Raw genomic sequence first — 15,977 nt, forward strand, 5'->3', positions numbered from 1 at the left:
GACAACTTTCTCCACGTCAATTTCTATGTAGGCATCTTTGGCGACTCATGATCGAAATTAGGTAGATTTTGAATCTATTTGAGCAATATTGAAAATGCATGATTGATATTGTAGCAATTCAAAATGCAGAGGAATATTCACCATTCCATACAAAATACAAGAGGCATTTTTTTTAGCCTAGTTAATTGTCCAAGAAGTGCAGTAGTAAAAATAATGAACAATCTCAATCTACACAAGTGTCAAAAATAAGGTTTAAGTTCATTTACAGGATCATTCACAGGTGGGTATTAATGGCCTTCTATACAACATAAGGTTTAATCCATAAGTAGCTGAGAATCCTATACAAATTTCTAGACATTTGTTGGAGCCTCGAGGCTTTCTACAAAATGGCTTTAAGTTCTCATTCTTATCTGATAGCTGACAGCCCATCCACAATCAACTGTAAGATGACACAAATTATGAAGGACCCACTAATCACAAACCATGAAGCAAGAGTCTGCCAGCCTAAATCTTAAGCCTGTAAAACTTCGAAAACAAACAATCAGGGATATCCAAGATATGAAGGTGAGTAGTTTCAAGGCCATTAGCCACTGGCTCTGTTGCGGAATCAGTTCTTTCTGAGAAAGCTGATTTCAGTCCTAGGATCTCAAGGCTTCCATTATGAGTTATAGAACCCCATCCAACTTGTCACCAGCATGAAGTATTGTACTCGAGAAGGCCATAACACTCTTAGTTTCTCTTGTGAAAAATAATTCTTCATATTGTTTATGTACATAGGATATCACAGACCGAACCAGCAAAAAATAAGCCAATAGAGAGACGACACTCAGATCACGTTTTCAGGCAGCAAAGGCTCTTGACCAAGAGGGGAGTCATCTCCACTTTGCTGTTTCCATAACTTTTGGAGGAAATTTGGTTGCCCACAGGCAGTCGAATTTCCCACTAGCCTTGATATTGTCCCATGCAAGTTCGGCATTTCCTGGAGGCAAGCTTCGACAGCCTCATGCACGCTCACAAAATACCAGTTCTTGCCAATCATTTCAACAAGTCCTGATCTTGAGAGAGTTAGCAGAACTTTTCGATTTGGATTGGAAATTACAATCTGCAGAAGTTACCAAGGGACCAATTATAATGCAAAATAAGAAATAGAATCTCGGATTTAGAGAGGTTGACCTGGATTTCTTGTGATTTGTACTCTTGATGCAGGTCCTTGAGAGCTTGAACAGCACTACAGTCAATATATGGAACAGCTGCATGCAACAATATATAAAAGTAATATATTTTTTTTTTAAAAAAAAAAAGAACAATGATTATGTATTGGTATAGGAAAAATCAATTTCTTGTTGGTCCTGCTAAATTAACTTACAGCACTATGTCTGACCTTAGCTGTTATCTTCCAGGTACATCATTATACGGAATAGAGGACCCAGAGTGTGGGGTGAATGTAAATTTTCATAAGCTACTTTAAACAACCAGTTTTTTTTTCACCAATTCCATAGTTTCTAAATACACATTCTTGCAATAACTAATGGATGCTTATTAATCAATAACTTAGGAATCTCAACAAAATCACTTGGTAAATTTTGTTTGTGGTACAGACCACACTAAAGCAATAGTAGATGGTTGCTAAATTATATAACAACAGGAAACCTAACAGGGTTAGTTTCGTTGTTCTTCACAAGACCTTTAGATTTTATCTTTTTGTCTTCTTTTTGTTTAAATGATTTATTGGTAAGGGTAACTTACTGTATCAAAAAGATAGGTTATAAAATAAAGGATATTAAGACAGACAGAAGTCTTTGTGTTTTTTTTTTTTTTGATGATAAGGGAGGTTTACCCACCCCGTGATATTATTAAAAAAAGTCATAGTGTTTTTTAAAGCCATATTTTTTTACAGTATCTATAAGAACATCTTCAATGTTCTTTACTTAGGTGAGAAAAATAACTGGCTATGTTCTGAACAATTTGAGAACTTACATGCCATTTCGATGATCACGAAATAAACCCTTTCGGCTTCTGGTCCATACTTTGTGGTTTGATACTCTTGTAGCCTGCGAACAAACTATTGTAATCAACTCAACGTTTTGTAAGTTTTCATGGTTATTGAATCTGCAAATTTGGCATGTCATTTAACAATTTTCTTGGCTCTTATCCATTCTAAAAATCCTAAGCCTTCACCTGTCCCTGATGTAACTGACATTTGCAAAGTAGATCGGTGCATCAATTTGAACAACAACAATTCCATCATGTATATATGCTTCAGGATACTGTTCGATGTTTCTGTAAACGGTAGTCCCAGGAAGCCGCCCCAAGACAGCTGCAACAAGACCCAGGATACAACCAATTACGAACTCCAAGAAAATAGTAACTGTTATTCGATATGCTAGAACATGTAAACTGATTATATATGAATGTAAAATTCAAGCAATTTCAGCATTAGAATGTAAAATTACATGGCAATTAATATGATTATAATTACAGCTTGACTTTGTCAGTTATATATTCAAACAGAAGTTGACTGACAATATTTTACATTACAAGTCTGCTAGCTCCAATTACCTATTTTGCATGAGTATCTAAACCATATTTGGGACAAGCTGTATATATAGAAAGGTTGCCTGCAGATGATGCTTCATTCCAGGCTTTCTAGGTCTAAATTTGGACCCAATCAAGAAGAAACACGCACCGATATGTGGATTTGCTGATTCATGGATGACGCATGCAAGGGAGGAGCTTACCTGCAATATAGATAAAATCCGAATCAGATTTTCTCATCCTGTGAGTCACTGGCACTAGCAATGTGATCTACATGGACTACTTGCATTGGTTAAATATGAAAACCTGAAATTTTAAGGACCATCAGTATAAGAGTTCATAAGTTTAAGGCGTTGAGCATATAATATTTGTTTAATATAATGTTTCATGTGCAACAACTCTAGTATGGTGCTGCCGACTGTCAGCTTGGATGGTATCACCTCTTGCTTCTTAGGCTCTTTCAGCCCCCATTTCAAAGTCATGGTTCCATGAGTACGAGGCTCGGTCTGCTCAGGAGTCTAGGCTCCCACCTAGGTAGGGTGGGTTAGGGTTACTCTAAGTATGGTGTAATTATAGTTGAAAACTGATAAACAGGCTGGATTTCAATGGATATCAATAGCCAGAAAGCAGTCTCGAGGTGTTATCTTGGATATCATTCACTGCTAAGGTGGAGATCTGATTCTGATGGCAAAGGAAAGGTGCATCAACACAGAATGATTCTGGAAGAATAATAGTGGAGGTGCATGCAGGAAAGCTAAGATAGATTGAGCCGGACATATAAGAAAACTCAGAGAGTTGCATGTTTGTAGGGCACAAAGTTAGACGGAGCCAGCTTATTTTCAGAAAATACCATAGACTGCATCAATAAGAGAAATCCAATTCGGGTTCCTATGGAGAAGCAGATTCATAAGGCCGACTTTTAATAGATAGGACAAGCTGTAGTCATCAAGGTTGTCAAACTCAGTTAACAACAACAATGGAATTCCCAATTATAGCCTGAAAATTGAAGAAAAGGGCATCATATAAATGAACAAAGCATAAATAATGGAAAAGTAAACAAGGCTAGCTCTAAGAAATAACCTATTTAATCAGACTTTATTAATCCAAAAAATGAAAATAATAATTTGCATGCAGTTTCAAATTAACAAGCAGCTGATAAAGATCCTTACCCCAACAAGCACACCAATCTCAATTCCAAGGAACAATGTTGTAATGCAGGTGATAGTCCAGAGAAGGAAATCTTTCTTGTCCACATGCCACAAAAACAAGGCCTCCTCATAATCCACCTGAGATGATAGACACATTATATGTGCAAATGAGCAAACAACTGATGCCAGCGCATTGAATTGGTTAATCCAGATAATATAGCAAAAAGTGTGCTCCGGCTTTATTTTATTATATATTTTATGATGACCTGCAAACACTGGCTTCTCTAAACTCCAAAAAATATATGTTACTTACACATCTATAATTCAACCAGATTGAGTCTTCATTAAAGCTTAGCTACCCAACCTGAATATATAATTGGAAGGGTAATTTTGAATGATAATACCTCAGAACAAAGAAAACCTGACCATACGACTTCTTATCAAGGAAAAGGTAAGCACACTGCAAAATTTCCATCATTCGGGTGCTCTCGTGTTCACCTAAAATTCCAACTCACCATAGTTGCTAATGTAAATTTATCTAAGTTCTTTTTTCTGCAATTCTGGAAATTAGGTGCATGATTATAAGGTGGTCTATTTCATTTTTCTGACTAACAGACAGGAAAATTTTTAAGGCCATGACATGCCAGCTGCAGCAAGGATTACATAGATGACAGCAACAGAGAAAACTGAATGAGTGATGCTACCATGAAGTAGATTAAGAAAGAAGAATTTAATTAATAGTATAGATCAAAATACTACCAAGATCTGGTATTCAGGTACTTACTAGACTTATGCCAACAGAAATCACGATGGCAGCAAGTGCACACTGAAATATTGACATACAAGCATATGATGAGCATAATTATTCAACCCTGTCAAGTTTGAAGTGTTGAAAAATTTAACAGAAACAAGGTTAAAATAAGTCTAAGAACTTCAAAAGAAAGCTACTGAAAAAATAGTCAATGCTTATGAACCAATCAGGATAACAATGACTCTTTATCAAGGAAACTTCTGCTCATCTGCTCATAGCTTCAGAAAGTAGGATAAACTAAAGCAGGACTTCCCTATGCATAAGCATTACAAACCATATATGCAGTAAATGGCATAGATACATTACTTATTCTTTAAAAGCACATATATCTTAGACTTAAATTTGATGAAGAAATGGTTGGCCATGCTCCGTCCTGTTGGCAAAGAAATTGGCAGCCCCAATTTCAGGCTCTTGATTGAAGCAACAATGTCATAGCACATCTCATAGTCAATATCAAGCTGATCAACATACTTGAGAACTTGTTTCATCATTTTACGATGCTGTGACCAGCAAATACAACAAAGCAGAAGCAAGGAGAGAATGTCTGATGGTAACATCAAAAAAGAAAATCCGAACTATATTTATGTCCTTTCTTTTCTTCTTAAATTACCTAAAGAAATACTAGCAAACTGTATTATTAAAAAGTTTTCATGTGATTTGTAAAAATCAGTTTCTTTGGGGGTTGCAACTACTGATCTAGCATATTATGCAATATTATGAAAAAAGGTTCCTAGATGGAAGCTGTATTTATATGCCAACAATCAGTCATTTCTATTCTTTGGTCATTCATGTCAGCATATTGCAGAGATCTAATCCTACTATGAGTCCATGACTTGCACAATAAGCTAAAAATACCTGAGGTATATCCGTAAATAATGGTGTCAGAAAAAAAAGAGCACATCCCACTGTCAATCCCATTGTAACCCCAGATAATCCAGTTTTTGCCCCACTATCATGATTTACAGCAGACCTAGAAAAAGCGCCTGCACAGCAAGAGTCAAATTACCATGTCTTTGAAATATGCAAGTTCGATACTCATTTTGAAGAAGACACAATTTTTGAGAGAATTGAAGGAAGACAGAATTACAGATACATAAATTAACCGGGGATCGGTGCTTCAGTGACAGTGTGTTATGAGAGAAAAAAAAAATGATAATTCAATTTCTTCAAGCTTGCAATAAGTAAAGCACATTTAAGACATCTACCTGTAGAAGGGTATGCAGAGAAGAATGAACCACAGATATTGGCCATGCCAAGACCAAACAGCTGCAAAAGAAAAGTAATAAGACTATTACTCCTACATAAGGTTAAAACTACGTGGCATGCTACACCTAATATGTAAATGTAAGGTTAGATTATGTCACATGCTATCGAATGATGTACATTACAGAAAGAGTATGCGTCATGTTCTAAGTAGGCGAGTATCTGGGTCTCGTGTTGATTATATTATCCATCAAAACCATTGCAGAAGAGATGAACTGACAATCATTAGCATTGGTCCCCCAATGCATTCTGCTTTTTAACTGGGAAATAATAGCAGGAAGCTCAGTCTCGTAAATTATAAACTTCAGGCATTTTGGTAGCATATGTGAGGACATCGATTTTTTTGAGATACATGATGCAATCAGTTTTTAGCAAGTTCTAGGAGATCAGGAATCATCATTTTAGACAATATTAACTCAATGTAAAGCATTCATCTAGGAGGATCTCAAGAAGGAAAATGTAATTTGAGATTAAAGTGAAAAGGATTTAAAACAGTACAAATCAATTCCATCTATGCCAAGAAATTTCAGTTTGAGGAAGAGCCAGCCATTTGCATGGCTGTATATGTTCCAGTGAGTAATGGGTGAGAAACATTCTCCTAGTGTATTGCCTTGTCCAGACCTAGTTCGGTATTAGCAATAAATTGTGAAAACTAGAATCGACCGCATCATTTTTTTCTGAAAACAAGTTAATACAGGATATGTAAAAGAAAAAATTCTGCATATATCTTTAGAGACATCAGTTCTCATTACCAAAATTAAAGCTTATGTGATATAGAGTTTTCCGGTCTTTACCTCTTGATTTGGGTCCAATTGATACCCGTTCTTTGCTGCCAAAGCTTTGGCTATCCCCACAGATTCCTAAAGTTCAAAAGTGGTTAGTGATTATTTATTCTGGAAATTGAGAGGAGAAGATGAAGGGGGAGAACAAAATTTTGATTTTACCAAAACCGCCACACTTGTAATGAGGAATGCAGCCGATATTAGAGATCGTGCATACTGAAATTCTCTAGGAATATGGAATTTTGGAAGGCCCTGCGGTATTTCACCTACCTAAAAGTAATAAAAATGGAACAAATCTTATTACCTGGAATAAGCCATAGTTCTTTAAGAAAGAAAAGGAAAAGTGACTATCATGTTGACCTACTGAAAGCCCAAAAAGTCTATCACTCACAAGAAGTCATATATCACAGATGTTGTATTATATATGAAAAGTGGCTAATCAGAATTCCCTCCTTGTATCTACAAAATGTCGTCCAAGTGGCAACCTTTTTCCATAACATTTGATACATATAACTTGAACATTAGACACCATGTCCGAAACAAACATAACAAACTACAGAGCAGGTGCCAAATTCTTCTTGCCAAAGATTTTTATCTGATTTCCATCAAAAAAGAAAAAGATTTGTATATGATATTGTCCTTTACTTGGAAATTTTGACATCAATGCAAAACAGTTGATTGAATTTCTCCATTTCCAAATTTTTATATCACTACAGCATGCACAATGAATGACAACCAAAGTTTTGTCTGAATAAGTTTAGAAAGGTTATATGTTGAAATTTGATCCTATAGCAATAAGATGAATGATCCTATCACTAACTATTTAACCCTTGTCTTCTATTGTTAAAAACTAACAAACAATGAGATATGGCATCTTGGAAAATTTAAAGACAGTGACAACAATATTGGGTAGATGAAGATGTTAAATCTATGTTTCAAAGCCATTTGCAGAAGATTTCCTTCAAAATATAGCTCCTTGCATGCTTACAAGAAAGATTCAGTTTAAAAGGTCCTAGCGTATCTGCATCACCATAATGTAGGTTTCTAATTTTTCACTTTAGCTGTTTCTTTCAAACTTCTCATGTTGCATATACTTTTAAGCAGTAACTAGCCTTCCCTTAGTTAGATTTGGTCCTGCATAGGATGAATGAAAATACAGAGTGGAGAACATGCCCTTGCATCTGGTTCTTGTCAAATTAAGCATAAAATTTAACTAATATCTCAATCTTGTATGCAGGTGAATCTAACAGACATATATCTTACCACAGAAATTGAAGATGGTTGAAAGATTTTCATGAAAGATGTACCCAATATGACTGCTAGAAGTGGTCCCGATGAACGAAGGAATCTCAAATTCTTTTTTGTTTTCCCCTGCAACATTTTAGTCATGACAACAGTTGGTATGTTTGCTCTAACTGGACATTGGTTGGAACTTCAAAAAAAGGTAAACCTATAAGTCCCTACCAGGTGCTTCATGAGGATGATAACTGAAAGAATGGTAGATCCCATTACAAAGGGGGGCCATGAGAACTGCAACAAGAAGGAAGTGAGTAATAGAGTTGGTATATATTAATGATTCTTGAAACAAATTCACATTAGGATGTAAAGCAACAGCACTTACGTAACACAAGACATACAGCTCGGAACTTCAAAGTAAAGGCATAAATGATGGTTACAAATGTTACTGAGAGCAAACAATAAAATTTGGGCTCATAAAGAAAAATCTGTAAGTGCGACCTGATGACAATTTATGGTTCACACATTCATCTTGCAAGTGAGGAAAATGGATAGTTGCAGAATTGATAAATTTTCACAATATAGTAGCCAAAGAAGGTGAAAACTTGTTTGTGCTGCAACTCTACTTATCCACTGTATGGACACTTGCCACTAATTACTCCTACCAAGATTTTCCCACATCAGCACATTTGTAAAATGATTAGTTGATTGAATGGTTGAGATAAAGGGCAGCAAAGTAGCAACTACACTCCATATATCAGTTAAAATGTCATTCAGAAGAAAAAACTGTCTATTTCTTGTTTCAACCACTGAAGCAATGACCTTTGTCTCAACTATGAGGCATCAGCTGTATAAGCCCTTCTTTGTGATTGTTTCTGTTTACAGGGCCGCCAGCTACATTTCATGCGGATGTATGAATTTAAAAGCAAAACCTCTAACGATGGTTGCATCATTTAGGTTTTGACGGATAAGCGACTAAAAATATTTGTTCTTGGATAACATGTAAATTTTGTGTTGTATGCTGTAACAAGACCAAATAAATAAAGTAAACGAAGAAACACAGGACAGATTTTCAGCTCTTTAACGAAAAAATCGAATCTTTGATCACACTCTGTATACCAATATCGAAACAAGGTATATGTAATGCAACTTATTGAAAAGAAGTTAACATAATTACAACTTAACAAGCTTTATCCTTGTCAAATCAAATTATTGCAATACCATAAAAATTATTGCATACAGAATTCAAATTGAAATTGCAACAAAAATTCATGGCATCACTTTTATTGCTGTGACATAGGTTGCCAAAGGAAGTGAGCTCTAAGTTGAGCGAACTTATTATCAAAAACCAAAATCCTAGGCAGGTAGATCCTCAAATAGTAGGTAATAACTGAAACCACATGTATGCTAGAAGTACAAGCAGAGTATAGGTAAATTCATATATCAAAAAAAGGCAAAGGACTCAGTAGTTTACTAACAGAAAGGATATTGAGAGCTCACCTTTTCAGCACCAGCAATAATACTTTTCGCAAGTGGTACAATTTCACTGCTCCTATCTATGTTGTATCCTAAGAGGTATTTGGTTTGAGATAGCGCGATTACAATGGCTGAAGCAGTAATGAAGCCAGAAATTACAGAACGGCTGATGAAACGGAGAAGCCAACCAAGCCTGAAATGAGGAATGCAAATATAGATTCTTAAGAGAAATTCAGAAGAAAAGGGTTGTTCAAGAAATGAACATGGAATCTATTCGAAAAATTAAAAAAAGAAAAAAAGAGATGAACATGCAAATCAAGCGCTTTATGGACAAGGACAGAACATAAAATCCAATGCAGAGTGTTGTCAAGTAGCATGCCATTAGTATAACTTTTTTTCACTGATTAAGGAAATAAGGCATTGAAAAGTTGTAAAATCATTTGTATGCACATAGTTCCAGTTACAATTATTGTGGACTGAAAGCTGTGATTGACACAGGTGCCAACTTAAGGGGTAGAAAATGCGCACACCATGAAAAAAAAATATGCAAGCACAATAATGCAAACATGGATTTGGACTCCTACTCAGACGCCCCTTCATCAAAGTTTAAAGATACAAAGGTAAACCATGTGAAAGCCATAATCATCACAGTTACAAAATTTAACTTTATCAGTTAAAAAGGGGAGGAAGAAGAAGAAGAAGTCTAATACCTCAGCAGCCCCATTATACATTCTACTACGCCAACCATGAATGCCAATAATATAGCAAGCTCTGTGTAAAGCTCGTCTGAGGGATAATCAACAATGGCACTCACAGCATTTGAAACTAAGAGGGAGACCATTGTGACAGGGCCTATTGCAAGCTGACGGGACGAGCCAAATATAGCATAGGCAAATATTGGAACAAAACCAGAATCTGTATGAAAAACCTACTGGTTTCAGAAATTGCAACAACTGATATATAACAAACTTTTGATCGAAAATGTAGGAAAATAAAATTAAAAAAGTAAGCAAAACAGAGAGATTATTGTACTCACAGAGGCCATAAATTGGATGAAGCCCAGCTAACTTCGCATATGACATTGCCTGACAAATAACTTAAAATAAGCTTCTCCAAGTGCCAACTTGACAATTAATCATACAAGATAAGTAATGACAATTAAGACTAAGATATTGCAGACAGAAACTATTTCTGTGTTTATTGTAGTTCTTAGCATCCTAATCCCAATTATAGCAGACATGGTTGTTGTTCCTCAGACAGAATCAAAAATCGAGTAGCTCTGTCAAGGCAACTAATCAACTTCCAAGATTCGAACTTTTTATTGCCACCTAAAACTAGTGCAAGCACCTGAGGGATGAGCATGACACCGACGGTGACACCGGCCACGAGATCCATCTGGAGATACTCTCGCCAGCGGTAGTTGCGGATCCACCGGATGCATGGGAGCAGCAGCTCCAGCAACTCGACCGCCGTCATGCTACCGACTCTAGACCTCCACCGGAAGAAGAGTGTAGCCGAGGAAGGAGGCCGCGACGGGTGATCGACGGGTGTCAACCTTGCCCGCCGGACTACGCCGGTGCCGATCGGGATGTCCGGAGAGCTGGAGGTGGCGTAGGATATCTCCATTCCGGACCTCACACCTCCCAGCTACGTGGAAGCCACTAGGCTTAATATATTTAGTTGGCGGAGGATGGAACTCTGGAGATGGATATGGCCGGGTATATATATTACCGTAGAGTTGGTGGTCGAGTTATACTCTCCAGCTTCATTGGATTTAGTTTGAGTCCATAGAGCAACGGCGACACACCTACCTTAGATTTTACGAGTAACATGGACCTCATATCGAACAGAAGCACTGCACTGTTATCCTGTCCTGTGGCATGGGCCATATTGGTACAGTTCGCAGGATCAGTGATGGACTTGTGTTGTAAAACTTTTTGTGATTCATGGCAGCAGGGATATTTGGTAACAGGGTTGGGCCCAAAAATATTTTTCTTATATTATAAGTTGACGCTGAAATTGCTTGTAACATCTCCCAAGTTTTTCTACTTTCCAGTCGACATCATCTCTTATGATCCACGATAAATTATACCCTATGTGCACCATGGGTGGCGCTCCGCACCAATCATGCATCTTGGTTCCCATAAGCCTCATTGATCTTATCTATCTTGTTTCGGTAATTTCGATAATGTGGCGAGTAACTATTGGCCCCTCCATGGTGCCCATCTAATAATATCTCCTCCAGATGACGCAGCTAGGTTTAGTTTAAGATATCCTTTGAAAATCTACAAGACACCACCTCAAAGTCTAAATGGAGCTTTCAATAGCGGTAAGTTCCTAAGACGATTTGATTTGGCATTGTAAATGGAGACGGACCGAGGACTATAAAAAAAATATCAATCACACATCTATCTTTTTAACGTAAGCATAAAGAAACAAAATTAAACAAAGGAGATTAGGTGGGCAGGAAAAGGAAGAGTTTTCTTCTTCTTCTTTTGGTTAAAAAGTTGTTAAAGTTTTACTTGTTTAAGATATGGTGATTCTGGTTTTGTTATAAAGACACGCTGTAACAGCCAACAACTTATATAATTTTAGAATTGTAGTCAGCATAGCCTTGTCAGCTCTAGTGAGATGATAATAATATTATGTTTAATTTCTTAGAACATCATATAATGATCGATGAACTCACTCTAATTACTTCTCAATCGGCTTGGTTCATGCTTTTCTCTACCAATAACTCTAATTACTTCTAAATAAAGAACCTAATAGAAACAAAGAGTATATAATTAAGATCTCACAGGAATAACCTCTATTCTTACGCATTTTAGTTAATACAATATTATCATCTTCTTCTGAGATAAAATACAGTCAGATTCCACATTTATTTGATAATGAATCAATGATGGCACTGTCAACAATTGTCAATTTACGAACGTTTCCCTCCTTCTCATATTGTAGTAAAAGAAAAATATTTTGTGCCAAATATATATATATATTAGTTCCTCTTAAAATTTACTAAAAAATCAGGAAAAAAAATCTAGAGAAACCCGAAGGATCTCACTGGCTTTACCTTCCATAGAGAAAAGCCGAGCACAGAATCTGTCGCTGTCTTGGAGCCAAGGGAATATGCCATTCTTAAGGCTGCATGTTGAATCAAAGAGAAGTACTGACCAATCCGGATGCTTCATTGAACTTGTTCTCATCGAAAAGCTAATTTGTCCAGTCATGATAAACAGACAAAAAATAAGTAATAAAACCAAAAAAGATGTATCATGATTCGTGCATCTAAATTGACAGGAATGTAATGTCACATTATCAAGGATGTCAATATGTGGAGTAGGAGAGCAGACTCCTAGCATCCCTTTTCCTCCACCAGGGATTATTTTAGTACACTTAAGAGTTTTGATGCATAAAATTCTATTATGGCATTCTTATAACACAGCAACTCCAAAGCTAGCTTGCACATACAGCTTAAATGCTAGTCCACATGCTCTAACAGTCTGATCCCACTATTTCTCCAAGAAATAAGAGGACTAATGAACACATTCAAAATAAGTTTTATTGAATCATCCCTATGTCGTTTTTCGATAGAGAGCAAAAGTTTCTGCAATAATTTGTTCAGAGTTGGATCTAATCAGCTTATCCAACATTCATTCTTTGAAGGATTTTTTTTACCTGAATATCTTTCTAAAAATTTAAATTTGCATTAATATTCTCTTAAAATTTATATTTATTTTTGTATCCTTATAAAACACTATTTTTGTACAAATGCTTCTAATATAACGGTTCTTCTAACACCATTAATAAAAATCATATTTATTTTAATTAAAAAAAATAAAATTTTGAAATTAGTTTTTTATCCCCCATCGCAAACATCTTATAATATATTTTTTTGCATATATATCCATTAAAGATATTTTAGTCATTTTAATTTGAAACCGTTAATTTTTTAACGGCGTTAGATGGTGTGGATATATATACAAAAATAATAATAAAAGAATGATAGAATAGCAAAATAAGTAATTTACAAGGATATACATATAAATATCAATTTTAAGAAGGATATACATACAAAATTTAATATTTAGAAGGGTATTCATAAAAAAAAAAATTCTTCTTAGAAACCAACCTAGCTTGGAGACTGGCACACAACATGCAAGGTCAAAGGAGGGAAATTGACCATTTTAGAAAAGACTGAATGCCAAGAGATCAGGGAACCAAGAAAAAAAAGGAAGTTAAGTTCCAAAACAAAATAGTAAGGAGAAAAAATTGAAACTAAATTATAGAGTTACAGAATGAGAAAAAAGAAAACATAGTAACAGCAAGAATTCAAATAAGTGGTAGCAGCAGTAGCAGAGCAATCACTTAAAAGAAAATGAATAACAACAAATAACGTTGCAATTTCCATCACTCAGCATGTGTTTATCAAATCAGTAGTGCATAATTAACATTATCGATCGATCATTAATTTGTCTGCATATAACTATTGCTCCGGAATAAGTTTGCAAATTATTCAAGGAATGATTATAGTTGAGCAATTATGCCACCGTGTACCTTGGTTTCGTATGTGGTGATATAACCAACCTGGGTATACATATAGGTTTCGGGCTCCCCCATTTTTTTTTCTTGTCTTGAAGATGCAGCAGCTGACTCACTATCACTCTCAAGGCATGTGCCCAGCCATTAGTGTATATTATGGAGGATTGCATTTAGATAAGGTATCTGGAAATGGAGTAGTATGGAATGGCTTGATGCCTCTTTCCATGTACGTAATGTTAACGAATGCACTTAATTGAAGCTTTCCTGCGATGCTTTTTGTTGACAAAAACAAATTAAACCAACTAGATATTTGATGTAATTTTTCTCAATTTGAATTCTGAAGTTGTAACAACTCAGGATCTCACCTAAAAAGACTAGTCGAAAAGTATTATTTGGATGTCTTCGTCAGGCTAAAGATTTAAATCCGTTCAAATATAATCACAAACACCACAATCGGCTCATGGTCAGTCCTAAATCTAATGAACTTGTATCTCCTACTCTATATAAGTCATAGGCTAGTCCGAGCTCGGGCTCTAGGTTAGGCCTAATAATGACCTGGCTCGAACTTGTTGGATCTATTTTTAAGACCGAACCCGACCTGAGTTTTTTTGGGCCTAGCCCGTCTCCCAACCAGAAGCTAAGCGGCCTGATGGGCCTTAGGTCGGCCTGGATCCACTTCCAGCCCTACTCCTTACATGGTTGCATCATCAGATTTTGCCCTAAAGTAATATAGAAAACAAAGTAGGTGGTGGGAGCTGTCCCCCGCGCTGATCTTCGTGCGCAAGAGCCCACCACCTATGAAGGGACCCGTTCATGAGGGCCTCTCAACCCTGCAACACCCAAACCAAACCATTCTTTCCAACCCAACAGCCCATTATCCAAATTCAGCTTTTTCTTATTTTTCGGTAGAAAAGCAACGGGAAAGTGGTTTAGGATGATTCATGAGAGGACCGAGGACCAGACTTTGTCTCCTCTTTGCTTTTGACGTGTTAATTAGACTCGACAATATGACTGACCGAGTAACATACTTCTATATAAAATGATCGATCAGCAATTCTCTGATGACGTAGAACTTGAAAAATCCTTGCCATATTCAACTCTTGCAATGAAAATTCTGCCAAGTGAGAGTTCAACTATCTAGGCACATTGTCCTGACAGACGTTAAGCAGGAACTAATGCGTGGCTTCTTGAAGCTGAATTCTGCCATGTCATCATCATTCGTAATTTTATAATTAATCAACTCTATTTTTGATGTGACATGAAAGCGTCATGGGAATGCTTCGTTCAAGAAATGTGGCCAAAAGCCCATCCATTTGCGCGTTCCAGCATGCAAACCAAGCAGCCAACCGATTAGCTTGCTATAGTAAAACCGGTAAATAAGACCTATATCTAGCTCCCTAGAATGATGCCTTAGCAATAGGCCTAGCCCAAATAGCAAATGGGCCAGATTATGTGTTAACTTTTCCAGTGTCTGGACCGGTTCACTGGGCTTGTCCCATGGAAACCCGCACCCCTGCTAAAATTCGGTTTCTTTCCAAGTGATTGGTATTTTTTTTGTCCTTCTATTAGAAAATCGAAAGGCATCACCAGCAGCCAGAGAATCCAAGGAGATTGGACCACCATTTCAAAATGAACATCCTCCTCCATCATCGCCAAACTCTATGTGCTCATCATTATAAAGGTTTCATCTAGATGGACAGTGGGTTTATGCCAAAGATCTTAGTTAGTTTTCTGTTTTTTGATTTTGTTGGCCGCATTCATACTCGTTGTATGTGGACTGCCGTTGTACCAAAAATCAGATCAGCTAAAAATAGAAGTTTCATGATGCTAACAATACCTGTATAGTTTGTCAGAATTTAGCCTCTTCTCAAAATCTTTTTACGAAATTTCTATGTGCTCATCATTCTGAAGGTTTCATTTAGATAGACATTGGGTTAGCTAGTCTTTTGTTTTTGATTTTATTGGTCACATTTGTATTCATCCGCCGTTGTACTTGTTATAAAAAAAAAAGAAAATCCCTATGCGGGCTCAAGATTATCCCAATCCTCGCAATATGAACGGCAGGTGCTGCGTCCGTATGTGGTTTCTTATGCGAACGCCTCGTGCTTCGAAATTCTTAGCCGGCCGTTCAGACAAGCTATTCGAAATTTGTTGCTTTTTTTTTCCACTGATAAAGTCCAGAGAAAA

General features: G+C 36.5%; 1 protein-coding gene across 1 annotated transcript; it reads right to left on the minus strand.

The window, feature by feature from the left end:
* Positions 1–185: 185 nt before the first annotated feature.
* On the minus strand, positions 186–10,974 carry LOC103697804 (sulfate transporter 4.1, chloroplastic-like). Its single transcript, XM_008779741.4, has 17 exons — positions 10,599–10,974; positions 10,288–10,336; positions 9,962–10,166; positions 9,276–9,444; positions 8,004–8,069; positions 7,803–7,910; positions 6,702–6,809; positions 6,552–6,617; positions 5,700–5,760; positions 5,350–5,477; positions 4,468–4,509; positions 3,705–3,821; positions 2,687–2,738; positions 2,179–2,317; positions 1,978–2,051; positions 1,174–1,250; positions 186–1,102 (listed from the first exon to the last, which is right to left on the minus strand). Exons 1-17 carry the CDS (start codon positions 10,875–10,877, stop codon positions 827–829), a joined length of 2,016 nt encoding a protein of 671 aa, XP_008777963.4. The 5' UTR covers positions 10,878–10,974; the 3' UTR covers positions 186–826.
* Between the last annotated feature and the right edge of the window lie 5,003 nt (positions 10,975–15,977).

This window comes from Phoenix dactylifera, chromosome 12, assembly GCF_009389715.1.
Source record: "Phoenix dactylifera cultivar Barhee BC4 chromosome 12, palm_55x_up_171113_PBpolish2nd_filt_p, whole genome shotgun sequence".
In the NCBI taxonomy this organism is placed as follows: Eukaryota; Viridiplantae; Streptophyta; class Magnoliopsida; order Arecales; family Arecaceae; genus Phoenix; species Phoenix dactylifera.